At 53.3% G+C, this 13,807-nt stretch overlaps 1 protein-coding gene across 2 annotated transcripts; it reads right to left on the bottom strand.

Annotated features, from left to right (window-relative positions):
• Window positions 1-1,946: 1,946 nt before the first annotated feature.
• On the bottom strand, window positions 1,947-13,797 carry KIF20A (kinesin family member 20A). Of its 2 annotated transcripts, XM_073355021.1 has the most exons (19): window positions 13,756-13,797; window positions 12,363-12,539; window positions 10,277-10,366; window positions 9,959-10,078; window positions 9,535-9,673; window positions 9,263-9,450; window positions 9,038-9,182; window positions 8,070-8,267; window positions 7,586-7,697; window positions 7,378-7,449; window positions 6,645-6,788; window positions 6,391-6,556; window positions 6,097-6,261; window positions 5,303-5,442; window positions 5,069-5,171; window positions 3,877-4,081; window positions 3,256-3,347; window positions 2,786-2,923; window positions 1,947-2,514 (listed from the first exon to the last, which is right to left on the bottom strand). In XM_073355021.1, exons 2-19 carry the CDS (start codon window positions 12,522-12,524, stop codon window positions 2,194-2,196), a joined length of 2,700 nt encoding a protein of 899 aa, XP_073211122.1. In that variant the 5' UTR covers window positions 12,525-12,539; window positions 13,756-13,797; the 3' UTR covers window positions 1,947-2,193. The 2 variants fall into 2 exon arrangements, with proteins under 2 accessions (XP_073211122.1, XP_073211121.1); XM_073355020.1 differs by lacking the exon at window positions 13,756-13,797 and having other exon boundaries at window positions 12,363-12,547.
• Window positions 13,798-13,807: the final 10 nt, after the last annotated feature.

Genomic DNA, 13,807 nt, shown 5'->3' on the forward strand with positions numbered 1-13,807 from the left:
ACCCAGTACACCGACATGTAAGCGCAGCACTCAAGGTGGCACAGATACGGCTAAGGCAAAAGTCTCCGACAACTGCGCACCTGTGCGTGCACACGCCTAGAGTGGAATGGGCATGAGCAACACATCTCAGAGAATAGTTACAAAAGGTAGGTAACTTTTTTCTGAGCCCAAATGTAGTTTCTGAGAACTGACTTGGGAGACTGTTGCATAGAATGGATAACCCGATCTGTGGCTGTTTAGATCTGGTAAATCTATCAAGTCAAACTTCCTGGCCCATGCTGGAGCTGTCAAGACAACGTAACCTGCTTTTTGCCTCAGGTTTCTCAGGACCCTCACTTTCACAGGGATTGGTGGATATGGGTATATAAACCCTAACGCCCAAGGAATGAGGAAGCCCTCTTTCAGGGAGCCTGGGTTTTTGCCTGAAGCTGTGTACAACTGGGTCTGAGACTACTTGTGGCTTCACAAAAGTCCCTGCTGAACTAGTCTGCCAGGATGTTCTGAAATCCAGGAAGGTGCCAAGCTACTGGTGTGATCTGTGCAGAATGCTGCACCGCTCCCACAGCTGGGGCTTCTTGACAGCCTGGAGAAGTCAGAAAAATCTTGCATGCCAGGCAGCTGGCCCTAAAGTGTTTATGTGCAAACAATCTTCCTGAGGGGACCATAGTCCCTGAATTTGAAGCCAGATGAGGCCTCTCTGATAGTCTTTGTAATTAATGGTATGGAAAAAGAAACACCAGTGAACACCTGCAAGGGTTCTGTCCTCCACTGTGGGACTGACTATATCCATGTGGGGCCTGGTGGGTAGACATACCACTCTCAACACCACCTTTGATCCATGCATGGAAGTCTGGCATGCTGTGTGACAAAAGTGCATGAGATCATGTGTCCTAGAAGTCAGAGCGTGATCTCACTGGTATTCTTGGATGGGTTTGAAGTCTGTTGATGATGATCTCTGTCTGAAATCCCTGCTGTGGAAGGTAGAGTCTGACAGTGCAGCTATGAACTCTATGGTGTGAGCTGACGGATGTGAATTTGACTTTGAAACATAACAAGGGAAAATTTTAGGATGCTGTGCTTTGTTGGTCAGCTGTTGCGTTAATCTTTGAATTAGCAGGTCGTCAAGGTATCTCATTTCTATCTTTTTCTCCTTAGAAGAGCTGCTTATTGCTGATAGACACTGGGTGAAAACTGTTGGAGATAAAGAGAAGGCAAAACTCTACTGGGAGTGGGAAACTAGTATTTCCTGTGACTGCTTTCTGTTAAGAGTTGAGACAGAATTGCCCTAGAATCCTGGGAGGAGTTGGGAGCACAGAACTGTCCTGGAAGCAGTCAGCACCACATCCCTGCAGCTTATGGGCAGGGGGGAAGAAATGGGCTCTATGCACAGCCCTTGCCTACAGGCACTGCCCCCCAGCAGCTCCCATGGGCTGGGAACAGCAAACCATGGCCAATGGGAGCTTGGGCAAGGGCAGCACATGGCAGAGTGGCTTGCCCTGCCCCACCCCACCCCCAGGAGCCACTGCTGGGCATGCTGGCCACTTTCAGGAGTGGCATGGGGCTATGGCAGGCAGGAAGCCTGCCTTAGCCCTGCTGCACACCACTGCCACTCCACACCTGCTCAAGGTAAGCAGGACCAGAGCCCAAACGCCTCCTGCCCCCCAACCCCCTGCCCTGAGCCCCTTCCTGTACACTGCACTCCCTCCCACACCAGCCCTATATTCATGGCCCTGCATACAATTTCCCCACCCAGATGTGGCCCTTGAGCAAAAACAAAAAATCATCAAATCTACTTTAGGCACATTATGCTGACATGGCTGTAGAAAGGCTAAAACAGGTGATGTTTCTGGAGGATCGCAGGGTTGGTACTATCATCTAGGACACTTGTTGCAGGCACATTTTTGCACAGGTAAAACACTAAGTAAGTTTGTATATTTATTGTCATGCATAGACCATGTAACAGAATATACAAGTTGAGAGGCAAGGTAATGTTACACTTTGGAACTAAGGCCCTGTTCCATAGAGACTGGAGTAGCAGCTGGCCTGAAACAGAGTAGGTTACCTGAAGCCATCTTTGGGAGTCACATGCAGTGTTTGCACAAGCCCGTGAAGAATTACTAACTATGGTAGTTTATACACACAGACAGGGAAAGTAACTCCTTGCTGGTGGGTCAACTCACCCACAGGCCCCACTTAATATTTTTTACTAGAGGGCAGGGCCTTGAGTACTGGTGATCGCCGGGCACGCAGGATACGGCTATAGGGGCTGCTCTCTGCCATACGAGGATGTGCGGGTGAGCGGGACAGAAAGCCGTGCAGGAAGGGTTTCTTGCCAGGAGGCTGACTTGGCTGCAGGTTTTCCCTATTAGCACAGAAGCGTTTCTTTAAAGTAGATGTTGAAGGGGCCTGGAGCTTCTGCACAGTATGGTACTGTTCAGCAATACAGGTTGCCTTCTTCCGCAGATCTAGCTTCACCAACATCATGTTGTTTTGCAACTCCGCCAGTGTTTGGTCCTGAGAGGGGGAAGCCAGCACTATGGTTACTCTTACACATATGGTCCCATGGAATAATAAGGGACAGTACTAACTGGTGGCTTTCTTTATCCTGATCTGCCCTCCAGCAACTGAGAAAGGAAGGGGAAACGGACATGGGATTCCTTTCTATTCTCCATCTTGCCCCCAATAAACGTATATTTCCATACATTTAAGCAGCCAAGTTTTTGGTGGCATTCAAGTGCCTAGGCTGAATCCCATGCAACCCCACAAAGAGCAATTGTCACATAACCTGTCTAGCCAGGATGTCATCACAGGTGCAGAGGGCTTCTCGAAGTTTTCCTGCACTTGTAGTGTGACAACATGCTCTCTCAGCAGCCTGGAGGGACGCCCCAAGTCTTTGCAGCTCTGACCGCAGCAGCTTCACATTCTGAAGGAGGGTGGGAAATTCAGTGCAAGCAAGAGACTCAGCAAGGCAGGACACAAACACCCAGTCCTCAAGGCAAAGCCATACCACAGCAGCCCTGACCTACATCTCACTCCTCAAAGATCCCACTGGAGCAGGGATCAGTACAGCAGCTCCCTGAACAACTGGGGAGGCAATACATCCCACACTCCAGAGGAGAATGTTACCAGCAGAACACCGGCTTCCATAAGGGTGTGGCTGAAGCTAAGCAGGTGATAATGAAATACACAGTGCTGATTGTGAACTGGTAAGAGCCCTCCAAAGGGGTTCCCATATCCTCATAGGGGTGCAGTTACCTTTTGTCCATCCTCCAGCTTCCTGTCCACATCCAGAGTGAGGGGTTTGGCAGAAGGAGGTGGCTCCAGCTGCTTCTGGTACCTGTGCAACTCTGAAAACAACCAGGAGCAGAGTGGGGAAAAAGAACATCTTATGCACATACCTCAGCACAGAGATCTAGGTTCTGTATAATCCAGGGCCCTGTGAAACACCTGGAAGCAGCAACAGGTGCACTGAACCAAAACTTTAGAATTGCACAGGTCAGGCAGTTCAGATCTAGAACTGCTCCATTTGAAACTCCTCATACTCAGGGCTTCTCTTTTTATTTGGGTGAGGGAAATTTCTTCTCTTAACTCTGCCCCCCAACTCTTATTTACAGTGCCTAGAGGCCCCAGTAGGCTAGGCACTATTCGTACATATAGGGAGAGCCTCTGCCCCAAAAACCAGCTTTATCTGAATCAACAAAGGGTGGGTGGAGAAGTAGCAGCACAGAGAAGTGAAGTGGCTGGTCACATGGTAGAGCTGGGACTAGAACTCTGGTCTCAAGATTCCCAGTCCCACTGCCTTGAGCACCTTTCTAATCAGAGCTCTTTGAGGAGAGCCCAGGCCCCATTCAGGCCACCAAGGCATGAATGCCACACCTGCAGTAGTGGTGTTCAGCTCTGATTGACACTGCTCCAGCTTGGCTTTAACTTCCAGCAACTCCTGCTGCAGAGTGGATGCAGCTGCTACTGCTCGTTTTGATCTGCGCAGGGGCTGCTCCTGCTCTTTCCTCTCCAGGGCCTCTGACTGTAGCTTTGCCTCCTGCAGAGCAGCCTCCAGCTCTTCAATCTTTTCATCACGCTCCTGGGGAGGAAGGGCAGATTTGCTCAGAGCCAAGCCCTGTTACTGGGAAGAGGTGCCAAACTTTCCCATGAGGAAACACCTAAGTGGCATGTGGGCTGCAGTTCACTAAATTGTAATAAACACACAGCTTCCAGCTACTCCTAGCTGGGCATTTTAAAGGTCTGAACCTTCAAGAGGGGTCTGCAGCATATCCCCAGGCACCCGCCTGCTCAATTGAATGAAACCAAACAGTTCTGTAGCTACCCACCATCACCAATAAGAATAGGTGGGAAGAGAAATCTACCAATCCTTAACATTAATCTGTCAATTTTACTATTTTCTCCAGAATGTACACTAAGACTGGAGGGTGTGTTTGCAACATGTTCAGAACACAGGAAGCAAAGATGCTGTTTTTCAGCAGACTGGCTGCCTGTTAGCCCTTGCCAAACAGTGGCCGTGTTAGAGCCCTGCAACCAAATGGGACCTGATGACAAGTGTTGAGGCTGGTTCAGGTGGGTAAAACCTGGACCCTCTCAAGTGTGGGTCAGTAACAGCTGTGTGCTCTGCTCCTGCCCACTGCCACCACCTGGCTGCGCTGCACGTGCTATGGAGTGAGTGTGCCAAGGAGTCCCAGCATGCTGGCCCCAGGGCAGGAGATGGTGACTGCAGCTCTGGCTCAGGGTCAGGTGGAGTGGTAACTCAACCTGCTTACGTTTTGGTCCAGTTTGGGCCCAAAAATTAGGCCCAAGCAGACCGTGATGCTGTGCTACATAAAACAGCAGCCAAGAAGTTGTAACTGGGACTAGCCAGAGCCCAAGGCCTGTAGGGAGAAGCAGAAGATACAATTGGAGCGGTCACATAAAAGGGAAGGCTGGAAAGCCTTGCTATTGTGAGAGTCACAGAAGATTCCTGGGCTCAGACAAGCTCTTCTCACATCTCTGGCTCTGCTCCCAAGCCTGGTTTCCTCATGCCCCCTCCCTACAGTGGGTCCATTTCCCCCACAGATACCTGAATCCTCTCCTGGTAATAATCAGTCAGTGACTCCTTCAGATTGCTCAGTTTATCCTCATACAGTTCCACCAGTAACTCCTTCTGCGTGTCCAAGTGCTGGCTACAGGGGGAGGGAGGGTACAGTGTGACATTGATGCTGTGTGTGCCGGACAAGAGATGTATAGGGGAGGCTCAGAGTTGAGGGGTGATTAGCAGAGATGAGTTCCCATTTCCCTTGCAGTATGACAGTACCTGCACCACTGCTCCTTCTGTTGCAGCTGCTCTAGCATCTCATTGCAGAGCTCCTCACGGAGGCGCATTTCCAGCTGCATCCTGTCCTGCCGCTCCTGCACCAGAAGATCCCACAGGACCTCCACCGCTCGCGGAAGGTCCTGCAAGGAGGGCACAAGATGATGTGAGCCTTCCACCTATGTTTATGCATCAAAGAATCCAAGCATAGAAAAGGTTTCCCTGGCCCAGTAGAGATTTCACTGGGCTGGCCCTTGATCTTGGTTCTGCCACTGAATTACTGTTCACTCCCCGCTCTTTGTGAAGGGTTGAGTATCATTCTTACTGTGCATTATTTGTCCTCACTAGGATTTGCAATTCCTCCCAACTTCACGTCACTGAGTCAGTGGATCTGCTGCTTAGTACCCTTTTCCCAATGGGCAGATTGTTAAATGAGGCTAACTCCACACTTTCCAGTAGCCCTTTGCTGTCAGCTGTTGCCCTTTCCTGGTCAGCAGATGCTCCACTCATGGGACAGTGTCATGTCCAAGCTGATTTGAGACATGGATGCAAGTGTCCGTTGTGCATTGAGGGAACCTGTGAGGCTTAGTACTAATGGTTCTCTGACCCTCCCAGCGTTCACTGATTCAATAGTTGTGCTGGCAGCCATCTGGAGCTGTTCCCATTCCCAATAATTTACAGTGCCTGAGCTCCAGTCCCACCTTCCTGCTCCCAAAGGCTGGGGCTGAGACCAACTCACCCCTCCATCCCTGCAGGTCAGGGTGGCTTCACAGGGTACAAGATAAACGATCACCCACCTCCTTATCATACATGGACACTTCCACATCATCGTCACTCTCTTCATCGGTCTCCACTTCTTGCTTTGAGCCTGCCCCTGAACTCCTACTGTCTCGCCTGGTGTGTTCCTTGATTAATGATTGGATAGACGGTAGTGCCAGCTTTGTGGGAGGTGCTTGAACAAGCTGGAGAGACAAAAGAAGTCCACGGTTATGACCCCACAAGGTCTGTGGACCAGACTACAGGCTCTTGGAAGATCCAGAGCAACTTCTGCATTACTGGGCACCCTGGCCCCTAGGCACTGGCCCACTGACCTGGCTGGCTATGGCTGAGAACTTGGCCACATGCAGGGTCTCATCATACGTAGATGCGCACTGGTTAATGTTGACAATCATGCAGGAACGCCCACGTCCCGTGAAGAAGCCTTGAAACACACGGGTCAGCTTGCTGTCCCGGAAGGGAACAACACTCTGCTTCAGCCTGAAGGGAGAAAGAAGAACCTGCTCAGCGCAACAGCTAAGCACCTGGGGAATCCTCTTCCTCCCCCTCATCTCCTGTACACACTCACTTGGACTGCTGATTCTGGCGCAGGGCAGCGATGCAGCGGCCGAGCGTGTGCAGGGAGGTGTTGATGTTATTTGCCTCCTTCATGCGGTCCCCGCTTTTCTGGTTCTTGCAGCGCTCCGAGCCAGCGAGGTCACAGAGGGACAACCTGAGGAAATCCCAGGGAGATATCTGTGATCTGGTCCCACTGGCTCTGCCCCACCCCCACACTCCAAATATCCCATGATCCCAGCTCTAAGCTCACCCTCCCTTTAAAAGCCCATCTTCCAGTTTCTTTGAGAAGGTGCACAAGCTGCTTGGGCCCCAGGACAGCTGATGGGGTAGCGGTCATTACAAACCTAGAGGCCAGTCAACACTGCCACCAAAATCAGGGTTGGGGACCAAGACAGCCAGAAATCCCTGATTCCCTGGTGGCAGCTGCTTTCCAAGCACAGAGCCAACTCGCATTTGTAGTTTATTACGTTGCTGGTAGGCAAATCCATTAACAGCAGCTCAGCCACAGGGAACCCCACAACCCCGAGATGGGAGCAAGACACCCTATTCACAACAATTCAGTGGGGACCTGGTGACTCAGATGGTGCTTTCCAACACCTTTCATAGCAGTTCCCCTTTCTCCCCCCACCCAATTGCCAACCCCAACAGCAAACCCCCCATCCTTAATGGCAGCAAAAATGGGAGAACTGAGCACACAGGAGCTGCCAACTTCCCTGCCCCATACAAAGAAGTGCAGGACTCACTCGCTGATTTTGGGGAGCATCTCACTGCTGCTTCCCTTCAAGTGCAGAATCCGAATTGAGAAGACGCTGTGACTGCAGGGAGCAAAGACAAAAGAAGCTTGAAAGGAACATGCATCAAATGCTCCTGGAAAACACCCCAGTTCCACAGCTCCCAGCCTCAGAATAAGACCACCACCACACCACACCAATCCTCTTCCCTGTCTCAGACCTGCGGCTGGAGTTCTCATTCAAGTGGGTGCAGGCAAAGCTCTGGTTTTTCCGCCCCAGTTTCAGGAGCTTCCAGGCCTCATCAGCATCTTGGACATTGATCCAGTTCAGATCTGAAAGAGCAGACACAGATCAGGCCAGGCAAGTGGGAGAGTGACAGAGACCAGGGTTGCCTTCCCAGGCACCGGCTACCTACCTTAGCCCAGGCTCCATTACCAGGAGCCAGTCTGAGCTCCCCCAACATTATCCATTGCTGGGACCAAACATTAACACAACAGCACAACTGAGAGCAGCTGCTGACTGGGTAGAAGATACCACAGAGCACGCTCCCTTCCCCATTAGTGCCCCTCTTCACACACATCACATCCTCCACCCACAAGTTACTGCTCTGTCACCCGCTCCGTCTATAGCTCCCTTCAGTCTAAACCTGAGCTGGCAAGGCCCTTCCCCAGATGTCCCCAGAGCGTAAGACTGGGTAGCTTTACCTTTCACATAGGGGCTGCCAGTCTGGTCTTCGCACAGCCGCAGCATCTGCCTTTTGCGGTATTGGCCAGGCAACGGCGTGTCCAGCAAGTCATAGATCTGCTCATTGTAAATCTCAAAGAAGGAGACCCAGATGGAGACCTGCACATCCCCCGTGAGGAGCGAGATGCGGTCTGGATCAGCCCAGCGAGGACCCAGCTCTGGGAGGGAGAGGTAAAAAGGATGGTAGTGATTGCAGCAGTGCCCAGCATGTCCCAGCTGAATAGAGGGCGACACCCCCTCGCCCAACAGAAACTCTCTACCCCAGCCCAAAATGCACTCCATATGCCCTGCCTGGGAGTCCCCACCCCCAACACAGACTTCAAGCCAGGATATGCTAGGTATCCCCTTAGCTCTCACATCTTTCCCTTGTCAAGAACTTCCTACATGCCCTGTCTCTGATCTGGAGAACTGGGGGAGCACACAACCTTCTATACTGGATCCCTCTATGGCTTTGGTCCTGGCTACCCAAGACTCCCTACTCTCCTTGGGTTCAAGTCTATCGGATGAGATCAGCTGACTGTCCCTAGGTTTCCCAGTCTAGGGGACAAATGCTTTCAGTGAGGCCCCTCAGCTCCAGAGCCTGCTTCCTTAGTAGTCTGACAGAGCCCAAGCCATCGGCCAGCTGGGTGAGGTGGAACACTCAGCTACTCAGGTAGGTCCCCCTTGTGGGAGGGGCATGTCTATTTCTCTCATGTTGATTGTTGCCCCAGGATGACACAGTGGGTAACGTACAGAACAGAGAAGAGAGGTATTCACAGCCCAAAATTTCCCAAAAACAGAGCTTCCCCCAAAAGAAACAGGGAGCCCCAGAGAATGCAGAATCCTTACTGCCCCTCCCACATCACAACTATCCAATAACAAGGGTGAAAAATCCACTCCTCCCCAATCGAGGAATGGGTGGCAAAGGACAGCAGGGCGCTGGATGTACCTTCTAGCTGGCTGATGCTTGACTGGTTGGCAAACTGACTGGTAGAAGAGAGGCCACCAACCCCACTGTCAAAACTGGCACTAGTGGCAGCCTGGAGCTGGGACTCTGCACTGTGGCTCTTCTTCAGTGGAGTCAGCACTTCCTCCTGGAAAACCATGGACAGTGAGAGTCCGACACAACCAACATGCTCTCCTACCTGCCCTGAAACCCAGAAGGGACACTCACCTCCCGCAGCCCCCCGCACAGCAGGACCAGCTTCTTGGTCTCCTCCTGATGCACCTGTTTGCTGTCCAGCCAGGCAACCTCACTGGAAAGCGAGGGCTTCAGATCCATAGCCTTGTAGAGCCGATCCTCCACACTATTAAAGATGACAGCTAGGGAGCGAGGCAAGATCCCACCATCTTTGCTGCTCCCTGGAGGAGAGAGCAGCAGCAAGCTGAGCACTCATACAGGGAGAAATCATCAACCTCTCACTGGATAGCAAGGGCTCCTCTTACCCTGGATGGTGTGTGTCTTCCCAGAGTTGGTGATGCCATAGGTGTAAACCAGCCAGTTCTGCCCATGGAGTACATCCTTTAGCACTTCGCCCATCGTTTCATCAAAGAATGCCTTCTGCCCCACCTCTGCCCCAAAGATCTGCAACCACAAACACACTGGGGAGCAAGGATGACACCACATGGTGGCTTCCCTCCCTTGGCTGAAGCACCCACTGCTATTCCAGTGCTGCCCTTCCCCCCGCTCCCCCTTTGCCAATACCCCTCAAGCCTGACACACAGCCCTATCAGCTATTCCAGTCCCAGCCTTTCCTGAGCACACGCTGCCAGTTATGCTTGATCCAGTACATTTATGGTTACATGTTTCTTTAGAGAGAGAAACAAATCCCGCTAAGGTGGGTTGCATGATCTGGGCCTGAGCACCTACCTGGGTGAAGGTGAATTTATGCACAGCCTGGCCTACCCCCCGTGCAGTGCTCCGCATGGTGAAAGAGTCCTGGGGCGCTCTCAGAAGGAGGGTCTCTGAATTCTCAATGCAGACACAGCCCTGAGGGGTACAAACAAAACTCCATCATCGCAGTGGCTCAGAAGAGAAATCTCCCCCCCACCCGCGACTCCACCACCCAGACACAGCATGAGGTTATGGAATCTCCACTTGCAGCACAACCACCCTGTTCCCGGTGGGTTGGGGAAATGGATTCTTGTATTTTCCACATGCAGCTCCTGCTTGGCCCCAGGCTCTCACCTGATCCTCCTGTTTCTCCAGCTCAGATGGCTTCAGGGGCCGGACTCTCAGATACACCTTCACTTTCCCATTATTGTCCTCAGATGCAGCCTGCAAAACCCCACACAGGTTAGATACATCAGCCACAGGGGAAGTACCAGAAAGTTCTGTAAAATTCAGTGCACCAATGGGAACCATAGCATGCGGCACAGGTAGCTCATAGGACTCATGCCTCAGAAGCTTCTGGGCACTTTACTGGTACCTGCTCCAGCTTCAGCCTCAAGTGCTCCAGAAGTTCAAAAAATAAGCTTGCTCAGGCACATCCACTGCGTTCCCAGGCAGCCACTAGGCAGCTCATCCAGCAGTACTGGAAGTGAGGATCTAGCACAATTCTCACCCCATCAGAGGCACCACCCACACAGATCCCGACTGGGGACAATGATGGCGCCCCGAGCCAGACCATACCATTTAAGCCAGAAGGAGGCACAGGAAGTTGACTGAGCAACTGAATGACTTCCTGACTCATGGGCGTACCAGACCTGACTCTTGTCTGATCCCTGGACTTATTCTGGCTCTGGCCTGTAGAATGGTTTAGATGAAGAAATAAGCAAAAGTTAGGTTTTGGGCCTAAGCATAGAGGAGTATGAGAAAATGAAGTTACTACACTGAGAAAGCTAGAGGTAAGTTGGAGACAAAATGTTATGGGAAAATAAAAGTTAGCAAGTGCATGACCCAGGGTTATGTTTTGGTTATAAGGTTTCTGAGAATTATGAATTTATTAAAATGCTATCTATATTGATAGTATGGGAAGGACATTGGTGCAGATGTTAATTTAAATAATGTCTAATAAAAAAAGCCAATAAGAAGGTGATAGAAATAGAATTATGGTAAAGAGCAGTTTAATGTTAATTAGTATTAGAGTATAAAATGAGTAGCCTTGCCAAATTGCAGGGAGCCCCAGTTGTCAAAATGGTACTGTTTGGTTCCAGGATTATAAGGCTGTACTTTCCTGTTAGTGGACTGATACTCATTGATTCACCATTCTATCTTTAAGTGAGAGTATAACAGTATCATTAGTGAAAGTGGTAATTGCATGTGTGTTTGTTAAAAAGAAAATAATTAAGCAAACTTTGGCTGCATAATTCAAAGTGTCACTTAGTGGTCCTCTATTAAATAAGTTTTTGGTAACCAGCTGAGAGGCTTGAACCTGAAAACGGAGTTTGGTTTGATTACACCCTTATCTTAGTCACTTAATATTAATTGGGAACATTTTCATCATAAAGGTTACAAACCCCTGGCTTGGTTCCTGGACTACAACTCCAGCTCTGACCCCTGGTTTGGTTCCCGCTCTGTTGGGCTGATATCTTAACCCGTTGGTGCAGCAAACAAGCCAAAGTTCAATGTGCAGCCCCCTCCGCAAATGAGTCACCCCTAGGTCAGATCTCTGACCCATGAACTAGAGAAAGAGAGCCTAGAGCACTAGACCTGGTGCTGAGGCATGAACCAAAGGCTGTAAACCAAAGTCAGACCATTCAAGCAGTATTAAAGCAAATGATTACAGGTTTACTGCCCAATACATAAACTTGGCAAAGCTGCTGCTAGTGTTGCTAAAACATACATTTGTAAGTACTAGGCACTAAATATTTATGTAAATACATTTCAAAAAGCTAGTACATGTTCATCCCAATCTAGTACTAAAAAGATAGTTTTAAAAAAACCTTTATTTTGTCAAACTATCAGCAACAAAGGGAGATGATAATCATCATGAAGCATGCAAGGTGATACATAAGTGGCTTTTCTCAGTCTATAAATGTCGGGGTACCTCGCCTTAATTCTTTGTGTGGCCAAGGCAGAAGCAAAAATTCCCACTGCTGATTAAGCCACGCTGTGCCATGGGGCACTCATGTTAAAGTACTTGTGCAAGTCATTAGAACTGTACCATAAGGGCAATAAACCTGGCAAAGTGCCTTTATCACGGAACTGCGCCTGTGGTCTTTCTCTACAAGAACCAGGGAGATCTGCTAAATTAGCAGGCTATGCTAGCTGCTAGCAGTGAGAACATCAGAGCTCCAAAAACAAAAGCATTAAGCAGCCTTAACACACTCACCTGCTGGGATTCCCCCAGGCTTGGGGAAATAGCAGAGAAATCTGAGAGCAAATCTTTGCGCAGGCCGGACCCAAACTCCGCAGCTGTGGATTCGAGCAGGGGCGAGGCTGTGACCTCCTCGTCAGAGAGCAGCCCCTGCGGGGAGAGGAGTCCCTGGGCCATGGTCCTCACAGGTAGCTCCGACCAGGAAGGGGAACAGACAAGGTGAGCTCGACTGCATTCCCTGCCCCCCCACGCTCCCGCCAGCCCCTGCCCACCCCCCCTCCGCCCCAGCCCCCCCACGCTCCCGCCAGCCCCTACCCACGCCCCCTCCGCCCCAGCCCCCGCCACGCTCCCGCCAGCCCCTACCCACCCCCCTCCGCCCCAGCCCCCGCCACGCTCCCGCCAGCCCCTGTCTACCCCTCCTCCCCAGCCCCCGCCACGCTCCCGCCAGCCCCTGCCCACCCCCCCTCCTCCCCAGCCCCCCCACGCTCCCGCCAGCCCCAGCCCCCCCTCCGCCCCAGCCCCCGCCACGCTCCCGCCAGCCCCTGCCCACCCCCCCTCCTCTCCAGCCCCCCCCACGCTCCCGCCAGGCCCTGCCCCCCCTCCTCCCCAGCCCCCCCACGCTCCCGCCAGCCCCCGCCCACCCCTCCTCCCCAGCCCCCCCACGCTCCCGCCAGCCCCCGCCCACCCCTCCTCCCAGCCCCCCCACGCTCCCGCCAGCCCCCGCCCACCCCCCCTCCGCCTCAGCCCCCCCACGCTCCCGCCAGCCCCCGCCCACCCCCCCTCCGCCCCAGCCCCCCCCCACGCTCCCGCCAGCCCCCGCCCACCCCCCCTCCGCCCCAGCCCCCCCCCACGCTCCCGCCAGCCCCCGCCCACCCCCCCTCCGCCCCAGCCCCCCCCCACGCTCCCGCCAGCCCCCGCCCACCCCCCCCCCGCCCCAGCCCCCCCCACGCTCCCGCCAGCCCCCGCCCACCCCCCCTCCGCCCCAGCCTCCCCCACGCTCCCGCCAGCCCCCGCCCACCCCCCCTCCGCCCCAGCCTCCCCCACGCTCCCGCCAGCCCCCGCCCACCCCCCCTCCGCCCCAGCCTCCCCCACGCTCCCGCCAGCCCCTGCCCACCCCCCCTCCGCCCCAGCCCCCGCCACGCTCCCGCCAGCCCCTGCCCACCCCTCCGCCCCCGCCACGCTCCCGCCAGCCCCTGCCCACCCCCCCTCCGCCCCAGCCTCCCCCACGCTCCCGCCAGCCCCTGCCCACCCCTCCGCCCCCGCCACGCTCCCGCCAGCCCCTGCCCACCCCCCCCGCCGCCGCCGCCTCAGCCCCCCCACGCTCCCGCCAGCCCCAGCCCAACACGTCCCCTCGAGGCCCCCCCAAGACCCCCCGGCCCCCCCCCGCTCACGGCCCCCCCCCGCTCACTTTAGATTTGGGGGCGACTCCGTCCTGCTGCTTGTTCAAACCTCGCGGTCTG

The sequence above is a fragment of the Lepidochelys kempii genome, chromosome 8, assembly GCF_965140265.1.
Source record: "Lepidochelys kempii isolate rLepKem1 chromosome 8, rLepKem1.hap2, whole genome shotgun sequence".
Classification (NCBI taxonomy): domain Eukaryota; kingdom Metazoa; phylum Chordata; order Testudines; family Cheloniidae; genus Lepidochelys; species Lepidochelys kempii.

Excerpts from the sequence above, each read along its gene's own strand:
- KIF20A (XM_073355021.1), bottom strand. The coding sequence starts at position 12,524 with ATGGCCCAGGGACTCCTCTCCCCGCAGGGGCTGCTCTCTGACGAGGAG. Across the intron at positions 6,557-6,644 it reads CGCCAGAATCAGCAGTCCAA|GCTGAAGCAGAGTGTTGTTC; the intron begins GTGAGTGTGTAC and ends TTCTCCCTTCAG. Across the intron at positions 4,082-5,068 it reads ATTACCAGGAGAGGATTCAG|GAGCGTGATGAAAAGATTGA; the intron begins GTATCTGTGGGG and ends CTTCCTCCCCAG.